Below are 26,105 nucleotides of genomic sequence, written 5' to 3'. Positions count from 1 at the left end.
AATGGAGAAACAGCCACCATATTGAAATCATACTTCTTCCCCTTAATAATGGAATTCACTTAGATTTTTGCAGATTCAAGTCCATTTGCCATTCCTTATTCTTTGCACCATTTATAGAGTCAGAGTCACAGAGTCCCTGCCATCCAGACATCCCAATCTATCCCAGTCGCATTACCAGCATTTGATCAAAATACCTCCAAGCTCTTTCTATTCATCTACTCATTCAGATGTCTTGCGATGTTTTCACTTATTTGGAGAGAGAATAATCAGCACTTTATTTTTATTTAACCTATTTTTCTAACCAACCTGTTCAGAGATGTTATTACACACCTCTGGAGCAGGTGGGCCTGAATCTGGGCCTCCTGCTCCAGAGGTAGGGATACTACGATGGCACCATCAGATTCCCCCACAACAATAATGCCTTTTAAATGCTGTCACTATACCCGCCTCCACCATTTCTTTTGGCAGCTTGTACCAGATGGGCACTACCCTCGACATGAAAAATTCTTCAAGTTGGTGTTCCATCTCCTCAGCACAGAACTACCTACCTGAATCAATTTCATAGCACTGCTCATACCATCCGATCCAATAGCACTTACCTGAACATTTGTACTTCTCTCTTATTAAAAAGCTAAAAATATGGAGGATTCTGAAAATTAGAGATTTTTGTCAGGTTTCTCACCTCTCCTGTAAGTATGACACTGCAGGTTCATCTGATAATTCGTAGTTGAACATTTCTGTTTTCTAAGTAACTAACAAAAAAAGCATAACCCTGTCACTGTTCAATCCCCTCATAAAAGACATAACTGGCTAAACCCAAAATGACAAAGCATCTTGTCATCTGATATCATAGTTTCACCCAAAGGAACATACTCAGCTATGTCATATCCTTCCAGGGAATGGGTACTTGAGTTAGACCATCTCCACAGCCGCAAAAGTCGAAATGCTGGCTTTACCTGGTTGGAAAAGTGGGATCATATGTGTAGAGAAGCAACTCCTGTGGATATCCCTTTGAAACCAAGTGATTTATCATCAGCTGAAAGCCAAGCTCTTCATATTCAGGAGACCTGTATACTGTACAATAAAAGCATCTTTCAGCATATATACAGCATTATCTTTCAGAGATCATTAGGAAAAATCAGCATGATAGCAATGCAATGATAAACACGATCAAGATGACTAAGAAATCAAGATAATCAAGAAATCTCCTCCTATCTATTCTGAATACTCTCCTTTAAACTGTGAGAAGCTCGTATGTACTCAAGCCAAAGAACATGAAATTATTTCAAAGCATAATGAGCATGTAACATTGAGAACAGACTGAAGAAGGGTTCCTGGATTCAAAACATTAACTCTGATTTTTCTCTCTTCAGATGCTGCCAGACTTGCTGAGTTTCTCCAATACGTTTTGTTTTTAATTTTTTAATTTTCCTGACTGAGATCAATTATTGTGCCTTCAGCTCTGGTTGGGATTTATTCACTTCTTCTCCTCTACAAACTTCATTGCTGTTATTGGGTCTGCCTTCAAACTATACCCAGTCATTTAACTGATAGCGTGAACAAGAAATTTCCTTACCTGCCAGAGAGTAGTCCATGTCAAAGCCGAAACATTTAATCTTTTCAAGCGCCAAGCTCCTGTTCACAAACACCCTGCAGACCAAACACAAAAACATCCTATTGTGAGTTCCTCACAAAAATAGAAATTAGAGACAAAATTCATTCAATTTTGTTGTATGCCCTGCCACCAATGCCTTCGAGGTATACATTTTTCCAGGGCTCTCCATAGTTGACTATGGATGAGAATCACTACCTTCTGGTCAAACTAGAAGAGTCTCTTCTCGTGAATAGTATACATCTCTGCAACTATTTTTTATGTCACAAAGATATAGTATCCATTTACACATAGGTGATTTGAAGACCTGATCTTAGGTTTGACTTTTTAAAGGATCTTTTTAAAGGACCCAGTAGACCTCATTCAATCATTACAGCAGATGTTGCTTATGGCACTCAATCAGTCGTAATTCTTTAAAAATCAGATTCAATATCTTCTTCCAAGTTTGTTTCCAGTCAATTCTCGTTGTCCATTTGTTCATATAATTACATTTACTACAACCCCTTCTACCGTACATTGCCAAGTCCTTGACTTTATAAATAAAGATAATCTGAAAGTTTTGCAATCATCCCCGAAAGTATTTTCTTTGAACACAAAAGACTGATAATTTGTTGGGTGAATGATGGTTGCCTTTGACTCACTTTTGAATGAGGTCTGAGGTTCTCCTCTTATCAGGTTCAGCATTCAGTTCATAACAATTAATAATGTGAGGATGGTTCAAACACAACTGGTTTAGATATCTGCAGTTCGAGCAGGAGTACAAATGATGCAAGAGCTCTGTTGGTGCACAACTCTGAACAATTGTACTTTTTTTGTTCAATCTTTCGTCGACACCTGTTGTCCCATTCCTAGGCCTGGCAAAGTAGATTTTAATGTAATGTGTGACCTATTATTACAGGCACTCTCTGATCATGCTCTTCAACTGATGCCCAATTGATCAGCATGTCGTCCATGTGACACACAACTCTGTGAAGGTCTGACAATCAAGTACAAAATATCACAAATGAATAAATAAATAAAACAACTTTGCTTTTGGTACATTCAGAGAAACTCTTGGCTGTAAGGTGAATTTCACTCATGCCTTGTTGAGCTGTGCAAGATCAAAACAAATTTGAACAGTACAGGAGACCTTGAGAAAGTGTATAAGGTATGAGCAGATAGAGAAAGAGTTAGCTTAGGGTTGGATTGACAAAGGCTCATCTAGCACGAATGTGACCAGATAAGAACTTGCAATAAACAGTGAGGTGCTGGAGGCAAGGATAGTGGTTAAATGAGGTGAAGAACATCCACTGAGTAATGCCAGATGGCTTAAATTTACTGTTGATGCTCAGTGATTCTAACTGTCACCCAATCAATATAGATGTTGCCTTATTTGGATGCTGCTCCCTGTAAGAAACTATACAATTCCTTCAGAATCTGCTGTTCGAGAGGAGACTGAGAACTCATGTCGTTGTGTGCATGGGTGATCGCTCTTCTCCAGGACTCGGAATAAAGATGAAGAAGGTAGAGCCATACTGTTGTCTCTGAATGTTTGCTTCGACTGTTAAGGAAATGGGACAACAATGTGCAGCAACCATGCCCAAACACTTTTCTTTTGGATTGGTGACCAAGGAAATAAACCATGCTTGGGTCTCGACTTATTTCATTCAGAGATATGTCATCTTGCTGGGTGTGTCGAAGTATAAGACTTTTGCATCTTTCGTCATTTTAATGAGGTACTCAGGTTTTAATCTTCCTAACCCTTTAAACAAATTGAGATATTGCTTTTCAAAAAAACTCTTTAGTTGTCCTGCTTATCCTCTTCCACATTTTGAATGAGATTGAAGTCAATGCACACTTTTCCACTCAGGAATTAAAGTGATGGATTGTGAAGTGTATATAGATAAAAACAAGTCAAGAGTAAGTTGTTAATGGACTGCGTAACATAAAAATAGACAAACAGAAAGGACCAGAAACATTTGCAACACTTAAAAGCCAAATCACTTAGGATGAATGCTCCAATGATGAGCAAAGGGTAACACATTATAACTTGCCATTCCTCTTCAGAAATATGGTGAGTGACAAAGGACTAGAGGATTGTTCAAAAAAGGGAGAGATGAATCTGGTAATTACACTTAAATGCTCATGGTGGGGAGACTGTTAGATACAATAACTCAGAGAAAAATTATCAGGCACTTGTGCAAATACAGATTAACAAATGAGAGTCAGCATGAACTAGTCGTAGGCAAATTGCATTTGATGAATTTGGTTTAAGTTTTTGACGAGATAACTGAGAGGGCAAATATTGGTATGCAGTTGATATTGTGCAATTGCAATTTCAAAAGGTATTTGATAAATATTATATGTGAGGCTTACTGCAAAGGTGAAACTCGTGGAGTTTTGGGACAGTAGCAGCATGGATCTCAAACAAAGATTGCACAAAACATTGTAAATACTGTAGTTTTGTACTGGAGAAATGTATCCAGGTTCACTGTTATTACTGTGCTGTTTTTGTGATATGTTATAGTTCTCAACAGTTATAGGTGATTGTTTTTAAGAATCTGGAAAATGGATATTAACATAAAATCCCATATAGACGACTGACACCTGCTTACAATTTTTCAAATTTGGAAATTCAGTAAATATATTCTTGCTAATCCCAGGATTCAAAAATTTGAATTTCTCACTTTGGTCATGCTCCATAATCCTTGACAATGCAATCAATTGTTACTTAAATGAAAGTAAACTATTAAGTGGAAACAAGAGTTTTGTTGCTGACAGTAACACATGCAGGTTTGTTTGTTCTCTGCTGTTCCTGATTTCTCACAGAAAACCAAGCCCATTGCCAACAACAGCCTAATCCAAAGTAAAGGGAATTAAATATGCCATTCAGGTGACTAAATGACATGCAAAGCAACAAGTTTTTCATCCATTATGTACCTAAAAAGTGTTGAGATACAATTCTTTTCATTGGGGTCCAATGCACCTTGACCTTTCAACTTGAGTAATTTAAATATAGGAAACAGTGGGTGTGTCTGCTTCCACCATAGAGCCCAGGCAAAATCAGTGTTTGGAGTCCCATGTGGAGAGGTTTCTCTTCAATCTGTGCAGGACCATGCTCTGTTCGGCCACCTGCTAAAAACAAACTGGAACTCCAGTGTTGTCAAGAAAATGCTCGATCTGATGGTTACGAACAGTATTTCAAGTAAATTTCAAAGAACAGTTCGCAGGATGAACTTCTTAGTTGCAGAGACTCAATTACGAATTGTGTTTGTGTGTCAATCACAAGGCAAGTAAATTCAGCTGCAGAAATTTTCTGGCACAGGAAATCGGAAACCTGTTGCAAAAAAGGTGGGGCTATTGAAAGGCATACTTGAGCATCTTTCCCCCAAATGGTTGCATCAAACAGAGGAGTCAGAGCTGCTGAAAGCTGTGCGTGCCTGTCTTAGCTCAAATGGAAAGAATGGACATTGAGATGAAGCAGTGGAACAAAGCTAGCATTGAGACCACAGGGAACTATTCGAAAAGAGTCAACATTTACAGGGGGGAAATTACTCTTGCAAAATGGGTTCAAACCACACACACAAAACCTTCCAGTGTGGACATGTTTGTGATTCAGTACCACTATCTGATTATATAGCAGACTATCAGCAGCATGATATATTCCTTGAGTTGTTCGTAATGATGAAAACTCAACTCTGTTGTTGCAGAAAATGCCAAAAAACTTCAAAGGCATAATTAGTCAAAGATTCTTCAAAAATAAGGACGAACAGCCACAATTTCTAACTCAAAATTACAAGCACAGATGGAAATTATGCAGTTACTTAAATCTATTTGACTTGATTGAAGTATTTCATGAACTCTGACCTGTTAACTGGTAGATTTCATCATCATAGAGCATACCAGTGCACAATCATGGGACAATCTCTGATAACACAGCAACAACAGCATTCAGTCAGCTGAATGAATGAAATATCCACAGACCACATATCATGTGGTTGGTCCACAAGGGCATGAATTGATAATAAACAATCAGCATGAACTCAGACTGCATGATAATAAAGAACAGTGGTCAACACAGATGGTCATGGCCTTGATAACAGAATGCTAAGAAGTGGTTAACCCGCTGGCTGCCAGACCACAGTTCAGGGACAGAATAGTGCCACTTGGACTTTCAACTGCATCTCAACACTTTGAACTCTCATTAACATGGCTATTAGCATTCTCAACTCTGAGTCAACATGTTGTGGCCTCAAGTCTCAGAACTGATTGCTGAGCAGAAAACTGAAGCAAACACTTCTGTGCAGCACTGAAGTTATGCTATGCAATCAAAAATACCATCTTCTGGCTGAGATATTAAACTGTACATTAATCAATCACTAAGTTCCATTTCAAAAAACTGGCAGGGGAATTCCAAATTCATGTCCTGGCCAATGCTTATCCCTCAACCAGTGCTATTAAAATAGATTAGTGAGTTTGGAGAAGATTTGTAGCTCAGGTTGAGGTTCTGGATGTAAATTTGCTCGCTGAGCTGGAAGGTTCATTTTCATGAAAAATGAACCTTCCAGCTCAGCGAGCCAACTTACATTCATCAAAATAGATTTTCCAAATATTATCACATTGTTCTTTGTGTGATCTCTTATGTGCAAATTGACGACAGTGCTTCTGACATTACAACAGCAATTACTGATTGAAAAACCATCATAGGCAATCAAACTCTTTGGGACAAAAACAGAAATTGTTGGAGAAACTCAGCAAGTCTGGTACCAATTGTGGAGAGAAAGCAGAGTAAATGTTTCTGATCCAGTGACCATTCTTCTGATGTTGTGAGGTTGTAAAAGGCACCAATTAAATGCAACTCTTTCATTTTCTTTTGCAGTATAATACAAGGAAGCTGAACTCAGTCAATTAAAGAGAAGGAGACTCAGGGAGAAAGCTGAAACTAACTCATCAAAGTTGAAACTTAAAAGTACATGCTACTTATTTTGTGCAACCTCAGAATCAATGCTGTGACTGAGGCGACGCAGCAGACAAAAATAGAAAATGACAAGCGAACTTTTCTGAAGTGTTTCCACTGGGAATCATATGCAAGTTATTCTCTGTAGCAAAGTTTGAGCAACCTCTGCCATTCCTTTCAATTTACAACATAATTTTTAAATACTTTGCTGAAAAGACACTAAAGATCTGCGACATATGGGTCAATTTTCTTTGTTAAAATGAAATCAAACTGTAGTGTTAAATTCTCTTCCCCAACTGACAGTGCATTTTGTATTAGTGCAATTACAAAAGAAGCTGCACAAATACCTACTGAGCACACATTGCACTCCCACAGTCAGATTAACATTGAAACGTTTCTACTTTGGATTTCCATGATTTGAATGAAAGAATGCATATCATTCAGCTTAATTTAATTTCTATTTGACTGACCTTTTTCCACATTTGTCATGGTATCAGCTGCTCCCGCTACTCAGTGCTAAAAATGATGTAAAATAAATTACGAAGCTGTGGCATGTTAAATATCCCAATAAGTAAAATAATGCTTCACCCTGGGGAATGAGGAATTCTGCTGCACTGTAAACCAAGTCCAAAGCCATTTTTATATTTTGCTGCACTTTGAATATGGTTCTTTACAATATCGTGACTTCTACAAAAACAACACAAACACAAATATAGGAGAGGAGTTGATGATTTAACTACTTCCACCTACTTGTGGCGCTGAAGCATTGAGAGCATTACTACATGGCTCAGTCTTTGCATTGAAGTCGAACAGGGTCGTTCGCAGATTTGCGAGTTCGAAGGGTCCAAAGTATTTCAGCGAAGCAAGTTATCGAAGGCGTAGGATTTCCACAGAACACGTTTTTTCAATACAACATTTTTTTTCAAAAATATGTTATGGTGGCTTCCACTGTCAAAGGTAAGAAAACAGGACCACATCTATTTCTGCAGAGCCGAAGTGGAACCATTGGCATGATTCTTGTCAACAGACGACATTTCCAGCCCACTGAGTTAACCAGACCTAATTGGATTTTGAACACTAGAATATTTGAAGCAATTGGAATTATATCATGACATTTTGCACTTTGAATTTGAATGACTCTGAACAGAACATATTTATGAGCTTTATTACCTGTGGTGATAGTCTCGTTTCAAAAATCGATAATCGACCATTTGGCACTCCCGTGTGCTTTGGGCGTTCGTGTGACTCTCCTGACTTGAATGATGATCGTTCTGCTCTGAGCATTCGCCTGTCACACTCCCCATACTGAACAAGTTCTTTCTAACTTAACACGCTTTAAAGTTTCGAGTGTGGCGCCGTGAAGAGAACTCGAGAACTAAACCAGTGAATTCATCCTGTGACCATTCCAACTGAAATTATCCAATAACGTTTCAGTTTTTCATTTCTGATACACTATCAGTTGCGACAGCGTCGAGGCTGCAGTTTATCATTGGAGCTGTGTGCTCACTCTGACAGGGAGCTCGGCACGTTTCAGCAGCTGCTGCAGAAGCTCGAACAAACCTCTGACGATTGTGTGTCAAGTACATGGATCAACACTATCTCCGCTGTGCGAACCTTGCCCAAGTCTGGGGGATAACTTGCACAATTGGGCTGGCACTCCAAGGAAACCAAAATCCAGTTTCTGTGCAAGTGTTTTCATACTTCCTCACATCAGCAAACATCAGGCACTGAACGTATAATCTGTTCAACACACCATCACGTCATCCTAAAGAGAGAGTGCAGCTATTCCGGCGAAACAGTTCGCGATGCTGTGAAATAATTGGCCTGCGGATGCTGACTAAATAACAGCAAAGTTCATTTTCAAAATATAAACCTTTAACTCTTTATTTTCTTATTTTTCTATCTCGATCCTTTGGTTTCTGTTCTTCAAAATGTCCCCCCCCCCCCCACTTCATTTACTGAAACTGAGCTGACAATCAGTTTTCTCCCAGAGTCCCTTCATTTTCTGACTCTTGAACCTCGCTGCGTGCCTGTTCACTCAGGTGCCAAAATATCCTAGTTCTATTGCGACTTTGTAGGCAAGAATGTTTCAGCTAAAGGATGCAGAAGGAACGAACCTAATTAAGAGCAGATATTACTGTATGCTGCAAGTTTTGAACCAATACTCTTTCATGTCGGTTCTTTACCTAATCTGGATTTGTTCTTTTCATTAATTTAATGGTTTCTGAATGAATGTAGGTCAGATTTTCAACAGCAGAAACAACGCTCTGTACACCAGAATCAAATTACTCCCGAAGAGCTTTAATCTGTTGAAGTTGCTTGACATGCTGTTGATTTGATCAATGTGTGGATCAAAGGATTAAGTGATTAGATCTGACTCAAAGAATTTGTGCTGATCCTCGAAAGATTAAACTGGACCAGAACGAAGGTTAGGTCACAGCGCTCGTGAAGGTGTCACGACAAACAAATCATATCCTCTCTCGCCCCTCCCGCAAGCTCAGGACAGTCGTCCTCTTTGTTTCTTGTCATTCAATTCCAGCCGAAATATGTAGAACACAGCCCTCTCAAATTCAAGGTCATTTCAGGGAAATGGTTGAAACAAAGTTCATCAAACGGTTGACAATTTCCTGTAAGCACAAGAACAGGTTTGTTTGTGCTGTGAAAAACAGTCAAGAGATGGTCAGCAGGCAATGTTCATCGAAATTATATCAGGGATCCATCCTTCATTTTATCTTCAAATAATTGCAGCACAATCCTTGCACATTACTGTCCAATGATGCACTCTTTTGCCCCTGCTAGTATACGAAAACGTGGATTGATCTGTAATTCACATAAGCTAACTAAGATCAACTGAAAAAAAATCCTTAAGCACAAGTGAGATCCTATGTGCTTAACTATACAACACAGTCAAATCAGCTTACAGTCTATTTAAAGTTTTAGATATTTGATAGGATTGTTTAACATTGAACACAAGAACATGGATTTTCCACGGAGGCCACTTAATTGGAACATAGAGAACATAGAACATAGAAAAGTACAGCACAGAACAGGCCTTTGGCCCAGATGTTGTGCCAAGATTTAATCCTAATGTAAAATATAGTAACTTAACCTACGCACCCCTCAACTCACTGCTATCCATGTGCAGGTCCAACAGTCGCGTAAATGTCCCCAATGACTCTGTTTCCACTACCACAGCTGGCAACGCATTCCATGCATTCACAGCTCTCTGTGTAAAAAACCTACCTCTGACATCTCCTTTGTACCTTCCTTCGAATATCTTCAAACTATGACTTCTCGTACCAGTCAATCCTGCCCTGGAGAAAAGTCTTTAGCTATTGACACTATCTATTCCTCTCATTACTTTGTACACCTCGATCAGGTTTCCTCTCTTCCTCCTCTCCAGAGAGAAAAGTCCAACCTTTCTTCATAAGGCAAGCCCTCCAGTCCAGGCAGCATCCTGTTAAACCTTCTTTGCACCCTCTCCAAAGCCTCTGTATCTTTCCTATAGTAGGGCGACCAGAACTGGACACAATATTCCAAGTGTGATCTCACCCGGGACTTGCAGAGCTGCAGCAAAACCTCGCGGCTCTTAAACTCAATCCCCCTGTTAATGAACGCCAAAACACCTTATGCTTTCTTCACAACCCTATCCACTTGGGTGGCAACTTTGAGGGATCTATGTACTTGCACACCCAGATCCCTCTGTTCCTCCACACTGCCAAGCATCCTGTCTTTACTCCTATATTCAGCATTCAAGTTCGACCTTCCAAAATGCATCACTTCGCATTTATCCAGATTGAACTCCATCTGCCATTTCTCAGCCCAGCTCTGCATCATGTCTATGTCATACTGCAGCCAGCAGCAGCCCTCTATACTATCGAGACCTCCAACCTTTGTGTCATCTGCAAATTTACTAACCCACCCCTCAACCTCCTCATCCAAGTCATTTATAAAAACTACAAAGAGCAGAGGCCCAAGAACAGAACCCTGCGGGACCCCACTGAACACTCCTCCAGGCAGAATACTTTCCATCTACAACCACTCTCTGCCTTCTGTCAGCCAGCCAATTCTGAATCCAGATAGCCAAATCTCCCTGCATCCCATACTTCCTGACTTTATGAATGAACCTACCATGGGGAACCCTATCAAATGCCTGTTCAAATCATGTTAAATTTCTCTCCAAATTCATGAACGATTCAAATTATTAGGGACACAACAATGAGGAAAAAATCATTTTGACTATCTGTGAGGTCTTTGAATATGCTCACCTCTGATTACAGCAGTAAGACTCAGCGTCTGTGTTCTGAGGGGCATGCTCACTCTGTACCAAATCTTCAAGGACTTACGGATAATTCAAGTTTGATATTTTTAGTTGGGCCTCTCTATGCATTCCCAATCATGGGGTGTGGATGCAATCAGGTCAGCACAAATGAGACAGTTGAGCTTTCAAAAATAGACTCAGATCTGCACATCAAAGTCATCACAAATGCAACAAAGACAGACATTAACGTCTACATTGATATTTCAAACTCAATGTAAAAATCTGGTGGCTCGAACATGAAAGATTGCTTGTCAGGTGTTTCAGGAGAAGAAACGTGCCCAGTTCCATCAGTCCTCACAAGAAACCTCAATAAGCGCACTGGAAGCTAAATTGAAGAAAATGGTTTATAATTGCTGCAAGTTGATCTGTCACATTAACCTATCTGGCTTTTACTTCTTAGCAAGCTGCTTCCTGGGAACTGGGTATAGTACAGGCGGATGCTTTCTGGCCTGACTGTCATGTTTTATGCACTTCAGTAACTGCAGCAAGCACATCTGACAGCACATGTGGCATAAACTTCAATCTAACTTGGTAAAGGAATGCTTAAATTTATTTTTAAGGGCAACTCGGTGAGTTTTACTCGTGAGCTGAGCGCATTGCAAAACTCAGCAGGAGCTGTTTGCAATGCCAAATGAGAAGGGCAGTGTGAATAATCATTTTCAAAGAGCCCAAATGGAGAGAAGGGGTTTTGGATACATTCTCCCTGCTTATTCTTCTTCCATCTGAGGTTTCCTTCAGATTCATGTTAGCATTCGCTCTCCTCTTGTTATGACGCTGTGACGGATACAGTCCACCACGGTGCTGGTTTGTCCTGAACTGTTTCAGAATGCCATGTCTTCTCAACATTGTTTCACGCTCTGTGGCTTTCATTATGTGCCTGTTGCCCTTGTCCTGTTGGGGGCCTGGTGCTGGGAGAGAAGTGTTGGGGGTGTGGATGCCATCAGCCAGGTGAAGAGTAGATACCCCTTGTTTCCAAGCAATTACCTTCTGGTTCTACTTGAACATCCGAAGGTAGGAATTGCAGACTATGTCCGATCACAGGTTTCAAAACTTTTGCCAAGACAGCAAGCATTCATCAACATTGCAACCTGTGCATGGTCACACAACAACTACATAGGAATGGAATGATAGCCCTTACAGTTCATGTAACTCTCCCTGTTGACATTTTTTCAAAAGGGGAGGATTTGCACAGTCCTGCATGTGCAATGCCTCTCTCCACTGAGCCCTTTGACATTGGTGGTAAGTGACAGGTATTGGCCTGTGTGATCACGGGTGTGCTATTGATGGCCTCCATAGACCACCAAGAATTCCCCTGTCCCCTGCTTCTCCCTTCTTTCAAATACCATAACGCAATTGTCTTTCATCAGAAATCCACCCGTCACTGCCTGAAAATTGCAATGGTAAACAGACTAGATAATATTTATTATGTTACTAACTCCCTCCTTGACATGTGATTGTATAAATTTTTAATGCAGTTGTGACTCTCACTGGCAGTGTTGTCAAGGTGACCAGTGCCTTGTTTAGTCACAGTTACAGACATTATTTTTGGATGAGGCCAGGCATGAACAGTGTGCATGGCTCTCTGTGCAATGTCCTCCTCCCATTACTCCCATTTAGTGAATTTTCCTCACTCTGCAGCATCTGCTCCAGTTCTTCACAAGGCTGCAGACTCGGATAAACTACACCCACTGTATAATCCCCATATCTTTTGGAGACATGGGGCAAAACCTCTGACTTCTCATGCACAACCTCACCAAATAGGCTGCAATATGTCCACAAATTTCCAGTCCTTAAGTACCCTGTAATGCCACCACAGTCTGGTATCTCTTATGTGGCTGAACGAATGTTCAGCAGTGAGTTATTAGTGCAAACATTCACTGGATCTCTGTGAAGTACATCTGAAAGGTGAGGGCAGATCAACTGAAAAATTGACCTAACAACCTGCAAGGGAAATGGGGTGTTGCACAAGTCATATCAGAGATGACCAGCTGTACATTTCATGCCTTATCATTTTTTAAATCAATGGTGTTAAAACTCATTAGTACTTACTGTTCAATTTGGTAAAAATATCATTATCCACAGTACACAAGAACATTAAGCTTATTTTTTCTATCTTAAATACATTGCTGTATTCTTTGTTTTCATTCACATATATTTCTTTTAAAAACAAAAACCTTGCCTCCCCATAGACACAAACCAAACTAGTGGTTTCCCCTCAGCTTCTGCAGGTAGCCTTGAATTATTTCCAGGATACAGTCTCAACCTTGTCAGTTATTCTCTGATATTTTCTCCAAGTCACCATGATTTGTGTGTCTGTTAAATTAGTGAATCTTGGCAACTTGTGTGACCACATTTATCAGAGGTCATTGTTGGAATCAGGAACAAATTTAGTACAAAGAACATAGAACGTTACAGTGCAGTACAGGCCATTCAGCCCTCGATGTTGCACCAACCTGTGAAATTAATCTAATGCCTATATAACCTACATAGTTCCATCATTATCCATATGTATGCCCAATGCCCATTTAAATGCCCTTAACGTCAGCGAGTCTACTACCGTTGCAGGCAGGCCGTTCCACGCCCCTACGATTCTCTGAGTAAAGCAACTACCCCTGATTTCTGCCCCTATTACCCCTCAATTTAAAGCTATGTTCCCTCATATTAGCCTTCACCATCCGAGGAAAAAGGCTCTCACTGTCCACTCCATCTAACCCTCGAATTATCTTATATGTCTCAATTAAGTCACCTCTGAACTTTCTTCTCTCCAATAAAAACAACCTCAGTTCCCTCAGCCTCTCATCGTAAGACCTTCCTTCCATACCAGGCAACATCCTAGTAAATCTCCTCTGAACCCTTTCTGAAGCTTTCACATCCTTCCTGTAATGCGGTGACCAGAACTGCATACAATACTCCAGATGCAGCTGAAGCATGACCCCATGGCTCCAAAGCTCAATTCCCCTACCAATAAACGCCAACACACCATATGCCTTCTTAACAACCCTATCAACCCGGGTGGCAACTTTCAAGGATTTATGCACCAGGACACCAAGATCTCTCTGTTCATCAACACTGCCATGAAGTTTACCATTCGTCCAGTACTCTGCATTCCTGCAACTTCTTCTGAAGTGAACTACCTCACACTTTCACATTAAGTTCCATTTGCCACTTCTTAGCCTAGCTCTGCATCTTATCTATGTCCCTCTGTAACTCACAACATTCTTGGGCACTATCCACAACTCTGCCGACCTCAGTGTCATCCGTACATTTACTAACTCATCCTTCTACACCCTCATCTAGATCATTTATAAAGACGGCAAAAAGTAGTGGCCCCAAAACAGATCCTTGCGGCACACCACTGGTAACTGAGCTCCAGGATGAACATTTCCGATCAACCCCCACCCTGTCTTCTTTCAGCGAGCCAATTTCTGATCCAATCCACTAAATCACCTTCAATCCTGAAAATCCGTACTTTGTACAATAGCTTACCGTGTGGAATCTTATCAAATGTCTTACTGAAGTCCATATACATCAGATCAACTGTTTTACCTTCATCCACCTGTTTTGTCACCTTCTTAAAGAACTCAGTAAGGTTAGTTAAGCACGACCTACACTTCACAAAAACGTGTTGACTCTCTTGAATCAAATTATTCCTTTCCAGATTATTATAAATCCTATCTCTTATAACATTTTCCAACACCTTACCCACAACCGAAGTAAGGCTCACTGGCCTATAATTACCAGGGTTGTCCCAACTCCCCTTCTTAAACAAGGGAACAACATTTGCTATTCTCCAGTCTTCTGACACTACCCCTGTTGACAATGATGACACAAATATCAAAGCAAGAGGTTCTGTAATCTCCTTTCTGGTTTCCCAGAGAATTCGAGGATAAATCCCATCTGGCCCAGGGCTCTTACCTATTTTCAGATTTTCCAAAATTGCAAAAGCCTCCTATTTGTCAACAGCAGTTCCTCTAATCTAGTAGTCTGTATCTCCATATTCTCACTAACATTGTCCTTTTCCAATGTGAAAACTGACAAAAGGTATTCATGAAGCTCTTCCCATATCCTCAGATTTCACACACAATTTTCCACTGCTATCTTTGATTGGCCGTAATCTTACTCTCGTCATTCTTTTATTCCCAATATACGGACAGAAGGCCTTAGGGTTTTCCTTGATCCTATCTGGCATCAACGTCTTGTGTCCCCTCCTGGCTCTTCTGAGCCCTCTCTTCAGATCTTTTCTGGCTAACTGAGAACTCTCAATCCCCCTAACTGAGCCTTCATGACTCATCCTCACATAAGCCTTCTTCTATCTCTTGACAGGAGCTTCAACTTGTTTAGCAAACCATGGCTCCCTCTCTCGACAACTACCTCCCTGCCTGATAGGTACATACTTATCAAGGAGTAGCTGTTCCTTGAATAAGATTCACATTTCAAGTGTGTCCATCCCCTGCAGTTTCCTTCCTCATTCTATGCATCCTAAATCTTGCCTAATCGCATCATAATTGCCTTTCCCCCCGTTGTACCACTTTCCCCGCGATATATACCTAAGTCTGTCCAGTGCTATTGTAAACATAACCGAATTGTGGTCACTATCGCCAAAGTCCTCCCCTACCTCCAAATCTAGTATCTGTCTGGGTTCTTTCCCCAGGACCAAATCCAATATGGCATCACCCCTTGTTGGCCTGTCTACATACAGTGAGGCAAAAACAATGATTGCAGATGCTGGAAACCAGATTCTGGATTAGTGGTGCTGGAAGAGCACAGCAGTTCAGGCAGCATCCAAGGAGCAGGGAAATCGACGTTTCAGGCAAAAGCCCTTCATCAGGAAAAAAGGCAGTGAGTCTGAAGCATGGAGAGATAAGCTCGAGGAGGGTGGGGATGGGGAGAAAGTAGCATTGAGTACAATGGGTGAGTTGGGGAGGGGATGAAGGTGATAGGTCAGGGAGGAGAGGGTGGAGTGGATAGGTGGAAAAGGAGATAGGCAGGTAGGACAATTCCGGACAAGTCATGGGGACAGTGCTGAGCTGTCTACATACAGTGTCAGAAAACCCTCCTGCACACATTGAACAAGAACGGACCCATCTTAACGACTTGAACTAGTGTTCCCAATCAATACTGGATAGTTAAAGTCCCCATAACTACCCTGTTACCCTCGCTCCTATCAAGAATCATCTTTGCTATCCCACCCCAGGATATTGGTACCAAATTAGTAAATTTGGATGAAAATTTAGGAGAAGTGGTTACTAAGTTTGCGCATAACCCCAAAATTGATGATATAGTTAACAGTGAAGAAGGTTATTTCAGATTGCAAAGGGATCTTAATCAATTGGGCCAATAAGCTGAGGAATGGTGGATGGAGTTTAATTTTGATAAATGCAAGGTATTGCACTTCAGTCAAAGAAAAGGGGCAGGACTTATAGAGTTATAGGGCCCTGAGTGGTATTGTGAAATAGAGAGATCTAAGAGTTTAGATATATAGTTCTTTGAAAGTTGTGGCACAGACAGACAGGGTAGTTAAGAAGGCATTCAGCATCTTTATCTTCTTTGTTCAGACCATTGAGTATAGGGGAGTTATAAAATCATGTTTAGGTTATGTTTGAAATTGGTGAGGCCACTTTTGGAATACTGTGTGCAGTTCTGAATACCCTGCTTGAGGAAGGATATTTCTAAATTGGAGAAGGTTCAGAAAAAGATTTACGAGGATGTTGTCAGGACTGGAGGGTTTGAGTTATAAGGAGAGGCTGGATTGGCTGGGACAGTTATTCACTGCAGCTTAGAAAGTTGTGAGATGACTTTGTAGAAGTTTATAAAATCATGTGGGGCATAGATAAGGTGAATAGTAAAACATCTGTTCCTTAGGGTGTGGGAGCTCAAAACTAGGGGTCATATTTTTAAGGTCAGAGGAGAAAGAGTTAAAAGGGACCTGAGATGACTTTGTAGAAGATTATAGACAATAGGTGCAGGAGTAGGCCATTCTGCCCTTGGAGCCTGCACCAGCATTCAATATGATCATGGCTGATCATCCTTAATCGGTATCCTGTTTCTGCCTTATCTCCATCGCCTTCCAGGAGAAAGTGAGGACTACAGATGCTGGAGATCAGAGCTAAAAATGTGTTGCTGGAAAAGCGCAACAGGTCAGGCAGCATCCAAGGAGCAGGAGAATCGATGTTTTGGGCATGAGCCCTTCTTCAGGAATGAGGAAAGTGTGTCCAGCAGGCTAAGATAAAAGGTAGGGAGGAGGGACTTGGGGGAGGGACGCTGGAAATGCGATAGGTGAAAGGAGGTCAAGGTGAGGGTGATAGGCCAGAGTTGGAGTGGGGGGGCAGAGAGGTCAGGAAGAAGATTGCAGGTTTGGAAAGTGGTGCTGAGTTCGAGGGATTTGACTGAGACAAGGGAACCCTCCAACCACAAGGGATGAACTCATATTTCTCCAGTTTCCTCATTTCCCCTCCCCCCACCTTGATTCATATGTGGAATGAACTGCCAGAATAAGTCGTAAATGCAAGTACAGTTACAACATTTAAAAGACCTTTGGACAAGTACATGAATAGGAAAGATTTAGAGGGATATGGGCCAAATGCAAGCAAGTGGGACTAGTTTAGTTTGGGAAGCTTGGTCAGCATGGACCAGTTGGATCAAAGGGTCTACTTGCATGCCATATGATTCTATGACTTGATGACTTCCACCCATTTCTTTTTTCATTTTATAATGCAACAACACTGAAGCCAAATAGAGATATAACATCATTGACCAACTCAGGAGCCATGACTCAGAACTCATTGCTTTAAACTGTCAGATGATGGGTGGGGCCCAAATCTTATTTTTGTTCATTATGTACCTTGATTCAGGAATAGTCAAGACTCACACTGAAATAAAACAGGCAGCATTATACAACACTTCCTAATCTGTCAATCTGCAATGAAACAACCTCAGTGCATGGGCATCCCTTTAAATTAAACCTCAATAAAATACTCACAAACATCTTCAGATGTAAAGTGCAGAGAATGTTTGGTTCACGATTGAATGTCGTATTTCAGTTACCCCTTCAGCGCAAAAGCTTAAACAAATTGAAACAGACAGGAGAAAAGGCTTTCACATCCATGACTCCAGATAAGTTTATAGTGGCTCAGTGGTTAGCACTGCTGCCTCACAGCAACAGGCTCCCAGGTTCAATTCCAGCCTCGGGCAAATGCCTGTGTAGAGTTTGCACATTCTCCCCATGTCTGTGGGGGTTTCCTCTGTGTGCTTCGGTTTCCTCCCACAGTCCAAAGGTGTGCAGGTCAGGTGAATTGGCCATGCTAAATTGCCCATCGTGTTAGGTGCATTAGTCAGAGAGAAATGGGTTTGGGGAGGTTACATTTTGGAGGGTTGATGTGCACTTGTTGGGGCAAAGGACCTGTTTCCACACTGTAGAGAATCTAATCTAATCTAAAAACAGGAATAGGTTGTGAAATGAACAACAATTTTAGGGATCTGTTGCAGCCCCTCAATCAACCAATGCAATACTTACAGACTCAATTGGAATTTTTAGCAGACAAGAGGACATCTCAGTAACAAAAGAAAAGTTGAATTTGTCACATCATAAATATAACAAAATGTTCTTAAGGGGATCACAGAATAGTGTCAGTCAGAAGCGTGAGAAGAGGTGACAAAAAGTAAGGCCAACCAGATATTTTATGAAGAAAGTACATTTTTACTGAAAAAGAAACAGAAATTTTTTGAGTCCTTCGCCACATTAGACCTCAGAAGCTCAAGAAAAACTGGTCATATCTTCACATTGTCTAACCAAAAGGCAGCTCAGAATCTACAATACATAGTGGACAGAAGGTCTGCATGAATAGAACAATGACTGAGGGAAATTGTTTGGTCAGGGAGGAGAAAGTGAGGACTGCAGATGCTGGAGATCAGAGCTAAAAATGTGTTGCTGGAAAAGCGCAGCAGGTCAGGCAGCATCCAAGGAACAGGAGAATTGACGTTTCGGGCATAAGCCCTTCTTCAGGAATGAGGAAAGTGTGTCCAGCAGGCTAAGATAAAAGGTAGGGAGGAAGGACTTGGGGGAAGGGCGTTGGAGATGCGATAGATGGAAGGAGGTCAAGGTGCGGGTGATAGGCCGGAGTGGGGTGGGGGCGGAGAGGTCAGGAAGAAGATTGCAGGTTAGGAAGGCGGTGCTGAGTTTGAGGGATTTGACTGAGACAAGGTGGGGGGAGGGTGAATGAGGAAACTGGAGAAATCTGAGTTCATCCCTTGTGGTTGGAGGATTCCTAGGCGGAAGATGAGGCGCTCTTCCTCCAACCGTGGTGTTGCTATGGTCTGGTGATGGAGGAGTCCAAGGACCTGCATGTCCTTGGTGGAGTGGGAGGGGAGTTGAAGTGTTGAGCCACGGGGTGGTTGGGTTGGTTGATCCGGGTGTCCCAGAGGTGTTCTCTGAAATGTTCCGCAAGTAGGCGGCATGTCTCCCCAATATAGAGGAGGCCACATCGGGTGCAGCGGATGCAATAAATGATGTGTGTGGAGGTGCAGGTGAATTTGTGGCGGATATGGAAGGATCCCTTGGGGCCTTGGAGAGAAGTAAGGGAGGAGATGTGGGTGCAAGTTTTGCATTTCTTGTGGTTGCAGGGGAAGGTGCCGGGAGTGGAGGTTGGGTTGGTGGGGGTGTGTGGACCTGATGAGGGAGTCACGGAGGGAGTGGTCTTTTCGGAACGCTGATAGGGGAGGGGAGGTGGTGGGGTCCGTTTGGAAGTGGCGGAAATGACGGCGGATGATACACTGTAAATGGAGGTTGGTGGGGTGGTAGGTGAGAACCAGTGGGGTTCTGTCCTGGTGGGGTTGGATGGGCAGGGCTCAAGAGCGGAGGAGCGGGAAGTGGAGGAGATGCGGTGGAGGGCATTGTCGATCACGTCTGGGGGGAAATTGCGGTCTTTGAAGAAGGAGGCCATCTGGGTTGTACGGTATTGGAACTGGTCCTCCTGGGAGCAGATGCGGCGGAGACGATGGAATTGGGAATATGGGATGGTGTTTTTACAGGGGGCAGGGTGGGAGGAGGTGTAGTCTAGGTAGCTGTGGGACTCGGTCGGTTTATAGTAAATGTCCGTGTTGATTCGGTCGCCCGAGATAGAAATGGAAAGGTCTAGGAAGGGGAGGGAGGAGTCCAGGTGAATTTGAGGTCGGGGTGGAAGGTGTTGGTAAAGTGGATGAACTGTTCAACCTCCTCGTGGGAGCACGAGGCAGCGCCGATACAGTCATTGATGTCGCAGAGGAAAAGGTGGGGGGTGATGCCAGTGTAGCTGCGGTTTACAGGGAGCAGGGTGGGAGGAGGTGTAGTCTAGGTAGCTGTGGGAGTCAGTCGGTTTATAGTTTTACAGGGGGCAGGGTGGGAGGAGGTGTAGTCTTTTAATCAGTTGCTTAGTCAATACTGCACAAACATTAAAAAATTTCAGAAGTGGTGTGGAAATTGTTAAGAGTGAGACTGAAGGTGAAAGTAACAGCGCCTTCACTGACAGCACCACAGTAAACGGAGTACAAGTCAGCAATGTGTTCAAACCATTCTGGAGCATGAATAAATAAAACTTAATGGGTGCTAAACAATTCAGCCAAATGAATTAAGTTTGCAGGACCCAACATTCATGAAAGCAGGATTGCACTGGATTGTTGACCTTGTTATCTTCCCATTGGAGCAGTTTACAATTAGATATGATCAGTTCGCAGCAACTTCAGGGCAGGAAGAATCCAGAGAATTTTAACGTCCATGCGCCAGTTTTCTGCTGAATGAGCAGAATGAAAGTCACCACTGTTGTTCCAAGTTTTTCCAGTCACTGTTGAGATTGTGGGGCTTCAATAACCTCTATTGCCAATATTATTGTAATCTGACTTTGCAGAAGTCTAAATTTTAAGCAGGATTGAAAGAAATCTTGACAATTTTCACTTGATACAATTAACTGATGCTCTTTTAAGTCAGTGACACACAACCTGACAGCCTGAAAATGAGCTGTTTCATATATCAGCATTGAGATATCTCACTGTGCCTTAAAGACAAAAAAGAAGGAAGAGGTTCAGGACGCAAGAAAACATTTTGTAGACAGGTAGGTGACAGCCAAGGCGAGGTGTGCTGATAAAGGGACAAATGACATGAAGAGGAGTAGATTGACATGTTCATAATCATAGAAACTCAGAAAGTAACAATAGGTCATTTGGCTATTTGAGCCTTCTCTATCAGATAACCACTGCTGATCATCCAACTCAGAATCCTATTCCTGCTTTTTCATCATTCCCTTTGATCCATTAAGCAGTAAGAACGATTTCTAATTCCTTGAAAACATTCAATGATTTGGTCTGAACCACTTTCTGTGGCAGAGAGTTCCACACGTATATCACTGTATGGGTGAGCAAATTTTTCCTCGTCTCAGTTCCAACTGATCTCTCCCAAATCCTGAGACCTGGACTGTGATATTGGACTCCCTGGTCATTAGAAACATCTCTCTTGAGTTTACTCTGTCTCATCCTGTTAAAATTTTATTGGTTTCCACGAGATCTCCACCTCACTCCTCAATTCTTCTAAACTCGAATGTAAATACTCTGAACCAATCAAATCTCTCTTCAGACATCAGTCGAGCCATCCCAGAAATCAAACTGGTACTTGTTGCACTCCCACCATAGCCAGAACATCTGTTTCCAGATAAAGAGACGAAAACTGCACACAATGCTCCAGTTGTGGTCTCAGCAAGGCTTGTGCAATTTCAGCAAGACATCTCTACTACTGTACTTGAATCTTCTCATTATGAAGGCCAACATATCATTTTTCACTACCTTCTGGACCTTCATGCTTAATGTGCTATTTGTAAATATGTTTTGCATTTATCAATTTCTCAATTATTAATAATCAATACGAGATGCTAGATTTATAGCTAAACAAAAAGATGAATTGTTTATGAACCCGACAGTACATTAACAGAGCAAAATTAAACAATCGGGCCATCTCATTAATGTTTCAGATTTAAACCAAATCCTCTTGCATTTTATCCTCCACTCAGACACAGAGACAGGTAGACAAACAAATACATTTAAAGGATAAATCAAAATGGAAAAATAAATGAGATACATCTGACCAGTTCAAATCAGCAGTCCCTGTGAGCTGTAACATCACCGGCATATGGGATTATATCTTGCTTGGTTTATGACAGAACCGATGCATGTAGATCGCTTCCAGTAGGCACCAAGGAATATTAATTTCATTCTGAAATTGAGATTGTCTTCTCTGCACTTTCAACAATTTGATGAGAGGTCAATAAGGAACAATCAAAACTCCATCCAGACCTAAACACAGTCTAAAAACCAGTTCAAACTCTGACCTCTCCTTGCAAGATCAACCATCCCCCGATGAGGTCCTCGCTTTCATCCAACATTTGCCATCTGCTGAGCAGAAAGCCTCTCCAGAGTCGAAGCCTCTATCGACAAGAATCAACCAACAATTTACTTTCAGGTATAGCGTCATTTGCAAATATCTGCTTGTTCTTTAATTTGAAGCAATGAACCGTAATCTGAGAGCTTAGGATCTCCTTTTGATCTGTGTGCAGCAATTTGTGTTAAAAAAAATCACAAACAAATTGATATTTGCTTATGACACCAGGCCTGAAAGTTAATTGCTGGGTGACAGCCAAGCATTTCCACAACTAATGGATCTGATCGAAGATGTGCAGTCTTGCCAAGTCCAGTTGGAAACGGTAGTGTACAATTGAATGTCTCACTGAAGGATGAGGCTTTCAAATACCCCTCTTCTCAATGGTCAGGTCGCCAAACCAATCACTGCATAAGACAAGGCAAAAACATTTGCAACAGTCTTCAACCAGAGTGCCAAGTGGATGATCATGTTGGCCTCCTCCACTGGTCCCCAGCATTACAATGCCAATATTCAGCCAACTAGATTCATTCAATGCAATATCAAGAAAGGGCTGGAGGCATGTTTTATTGCAAAGACTGTGTCCCCGATAACATTCCAGCAATAGTGCTGAAGATGTGTACTCCAAAACTTGCCACACCCCTTGCCAAGCTATACTAATAGAGCTACAACATTGTCCACCTGACAATGTGAAAAATTGCCCCATTATGTCATGTACGACTCCAAATGAACCAATTACTGCCCCATCACTTTACCCGTGATCATTAGGAAAGATGCAATAAACAATGCTATCAAGCAGCACTTACTGTGCGATAGTCTGCTCACTGACCTTTGGTTTGGATTCTGCAAGGATAAATCAGCTCCTGACCTCATTAAAGCCCCTGTTTAAACCTGGACAAAGTAGCTGAATTCCTGAATCAGAGACATTTGGAACTGAAAGAAATGTCTCTTTGGTCCAACTTGTATGTGCCCACCAGATATTCTAAATTAATCTAGTCCCATTTGCCAGCATTTGGCCATATCCTTCTAAACTGTTCCTATTCATCTACCCATCAAGGAGCCTTTTAAATGTTGTGACCATTCCAGCCTCCACCACTTCCTCTGGCAGCTCATTTCATACACAAACCACACTCTGCGTAGAACTGTTGCCCCTCAGGTTCCTTATATATCCTTCTTCCTTCACCTTAAACCTATGACCTCTACTTGTGGATCCCCCATACCCTAGGAAAAAGACCTTGCCTTTTTACCCTATCCATGCTGCTCATGATTTTATAAAACAGAAAAAAAAGAACAGCATTGATTAATATGCACAATTCAATTTAAAAGGCTCTATCAACCAGCTCTTTACATACAGCTCTGCAAGAATTCTCCTGTCAGACATCTGACCCTTCTTGCCAAATGATAATTCTTCTCCTCATTTAAAATATATATTCAATACCCGAGATTAGATTTGTTGCCAACTTTTCAAAAGGGTTGATTTTCTCATTTACAAAACTGACGCAAACTGTTATTGTGGTCCCTGTAAAAGTAGAGTGGCACTGAAGACAAGATCTCATGAAAACCTCAGAATCATACAAAACAAGAGGCAACCACTCAGCACATGTCTCTACAATAAATTCTGTGCCTTTCCATGTTGTTTTCCCCCATCCAACTCTGCAATACGTCATATAACCAGAGGTTACAGCAGTTCAGGTCAAGATCTGGGTTCCTGTTAAGTTCATTGAGGATTTGTCTCTCAAATATGCACCTATTATTTACTCCTTCCATGAGCCCCTTTCAAACAATGCATTCACTGATTATCTGCTAGTTTGTTTGTAGGGTTCACTTGGCCCAATGGGAGTGGTTCTAGTTCTGAGCAAGAAGGCCTGGGTTTAGGTCCCACCTTCTCCAGAGTTATGTCAGAACATGTCAGAATAGATTGATTTAAAATATGTTTGCTTGCTGGTAGGACTTGCCAAAAGCAAAGGATATTTGAAGCACTTCAACTAGTTCAGCGAAAGAATGTCCCTTCAATCATCTATTGAGCGGATTATACTCGAGTGATACAGTGTTTCATGAATGCAGTGTAACTGTAACCAATCCAAAAGGGGTCTGTGAATTGAAAGAGATTTTCAGCACCTAATCACAGCACAGAGATAAAGGTGAGGTGAAATGACTGCCCTTGACATCAAGGCTGCATTTGATGGGTATGGCAACAAGAATCACAGAATCCTTACAGAAGGACTCAAAGCCCTCCGCTTCTTCCTTTCCCGCCGCACTAACCAGTACCCTTCCACTGACACCCTCCTTCGACTGACTGAACTGGTCCTCACCCTGAATAACTTCTCTTTTCAATCCTCCCACTTCCTCCAAACTAAAGGAGTTGCCATGGGCACCCGCATGGGCCCCAGCTATGCCTGCCTCTTCGTAGGATACGTGGAACAGTCCATCTTCCGCAACTACACTGGCACCACCCCCCACCTTTTCCTCCGCTACATCGATGACTGTATCGGCGCTGCCTCGTGCTCCCACGAGGAGGTTGAACAGTTCATCAACTTTACTAACACCTTCCATCCCGACCTGAAATTCACCTGGACTGTCTCAGACTCCTCCCTCCCCTTCCTAGACCTTTCCATTTCTATCTCGGGCGACCGACTCAACACAGACATCTATTATAAACCGACTGACTCCCACAGCTACCTGGACTACACCTCCTCCCACCCTGCCCCCTGTAAAAACGCCATCCCATATTCCCAATTCCTTCGTCTCCGCCGCATCTGCTCCCAGGAGGACCAATTCCAACACCGCACAACCCAGATGGCCTCCTTCTTCAAGGACCGCAGATTCCCCCCAGACGTGATCGACGATGCCCTCCACCGCATCTCCTCCACTTCCCGCTCCTCCGCCCTTGAGCCCCGCTCCTCCAACCGCCACCAAGACAGAACCCCACTGGTTCTCACCTACCACCCCACCAACCTGCGCATACAACGTATTATCCGCCGCCATTTCCGCCACCTCCAAACGGACCCCACCACCAAGGATATATTTCCCTCCCCTCCCCTATCAGCGTTCCGCAAGGACCACTCCCTTCGTGACTCCCTTGTCAGATCCACACCCCCCACCAACCCAACCTCCACCCCCGGCACCTTCCCCTGCAACCGCAGGAAATGTAAAACTTGCGCCCACACCTCCACACTCACTTCCCTCCAAGGCCCCAAGGGATCCTTCCATATCCGCCACAAGTTCACCTGTACCTCCACACACATCATCTATTGCATCCGCTGCACCCGATGTGGCCTCCTCTATATTGGTGAGACAGGCCGCTTACTTGCGGAACGCTTCAGAGAACACCTCTGGGCCGCCCGAACCAACCAACCCAATCACCCCGTGGCTCAACACTTTAACTCCCCCTCCCACTCCACCGAGGACATGCAGGTCCTTGGACTCCTCCACCGGCAGAACACAACTACACGACGGCTGGAGGAGGAGCGCCTCATCTTCCGCCTGGGAACCCTCCAACCACAAGGTATGAATTCAGATTTCTCCAGCTTCCTCATTTCCCCTCCCCCCACCTTGTCTCAGTCGGTTCCCTCAACTCAGCACCGCCCTCCTAACCTGCAATCCTCTTCCTGACCTCTCCGCCCCCACCCCACTCCGGCCGATCACCCTCACCTTGACCTCCTTCCACCTATCCCACCTCCATCGCCCCTCCCCCTAGTCCCTCCTCCCTACCTTTTATCTCAGCCTGCTTGGCTCTCTCTCTCTTATTCCTGATGAAGGGCTTATGCTCGAAACGTTGAATTCTCTATTCCTGAGATGCTGCCTAACCTGCTGTGCTTTGACCAGCAACACATTTGCAGCT

General features: G+C 42.5%; 1 protein-coding gene across 6 annotated transcripts in view; it reads right to left on the bottom strand.

The window, feature by feature from the left end:
* Window positions 1-26,105, bottom strand: part of LOC132836945 (cytosolic purine 5'-nucleotidase-like) — an 84,675-nt gene that overhangs the window by 37,842 nt on the left and 20,728 nt on the right. For 4 of the 6 annotated variants that reach the window (XM_060856527.1, XM_060856529.1, XM_060856528.1 and 1 more), the window contains exons 1-3: window positions 7,719-7,986; window positions 1,577-1,650; window positions 957-1,074 (exon numbers count right to left, since the gene is read on the bottom strand). In XM_060856527.1, the coding sequence (XP_060712510.1) occupies window positions 957-1,074; window positions 1,577-1,650; window positions 7,719-7,852 (326 nt within the window). In that variant the 5' untranslated portion in view covers window positions 7,853-7,986. Of the gene's footprint in view, window positions 1-956; window positions 1,075-1,576; window positions 1,651-7,298; window positions 7,321-7,718; window positions 7,987-26,105 lie in introns of those variants that run through there. The other 2 variants (XM_060856530.1, XM_060856531.1) reach the window with 2 other exon arrangements.

The sequence above is a fragment of the Hemiscyllium ocellatum genome, chromosome 48 (assembly GCF_020745735.1).
Source record: "Hemiscyllium ocellatum isolate sHemOce1 chromosome 48, sHemOce1.pat.X.cur, whole genome shotgun sequence".
In the NCBI taxonomy this organism is placed as follows: Eukaryota; Metazoa; Chordata; class Chondrichthyes; order Orectolobiformes; family Hemiscylliidae; genus Hemiscyllium; species Hemiscyllium ocellatum.
The sequence above is the reverse complement of the archived record's forward strand: the minus strand, read 5'-3'. Positions and strand labels throughout refer to the sequence as shown.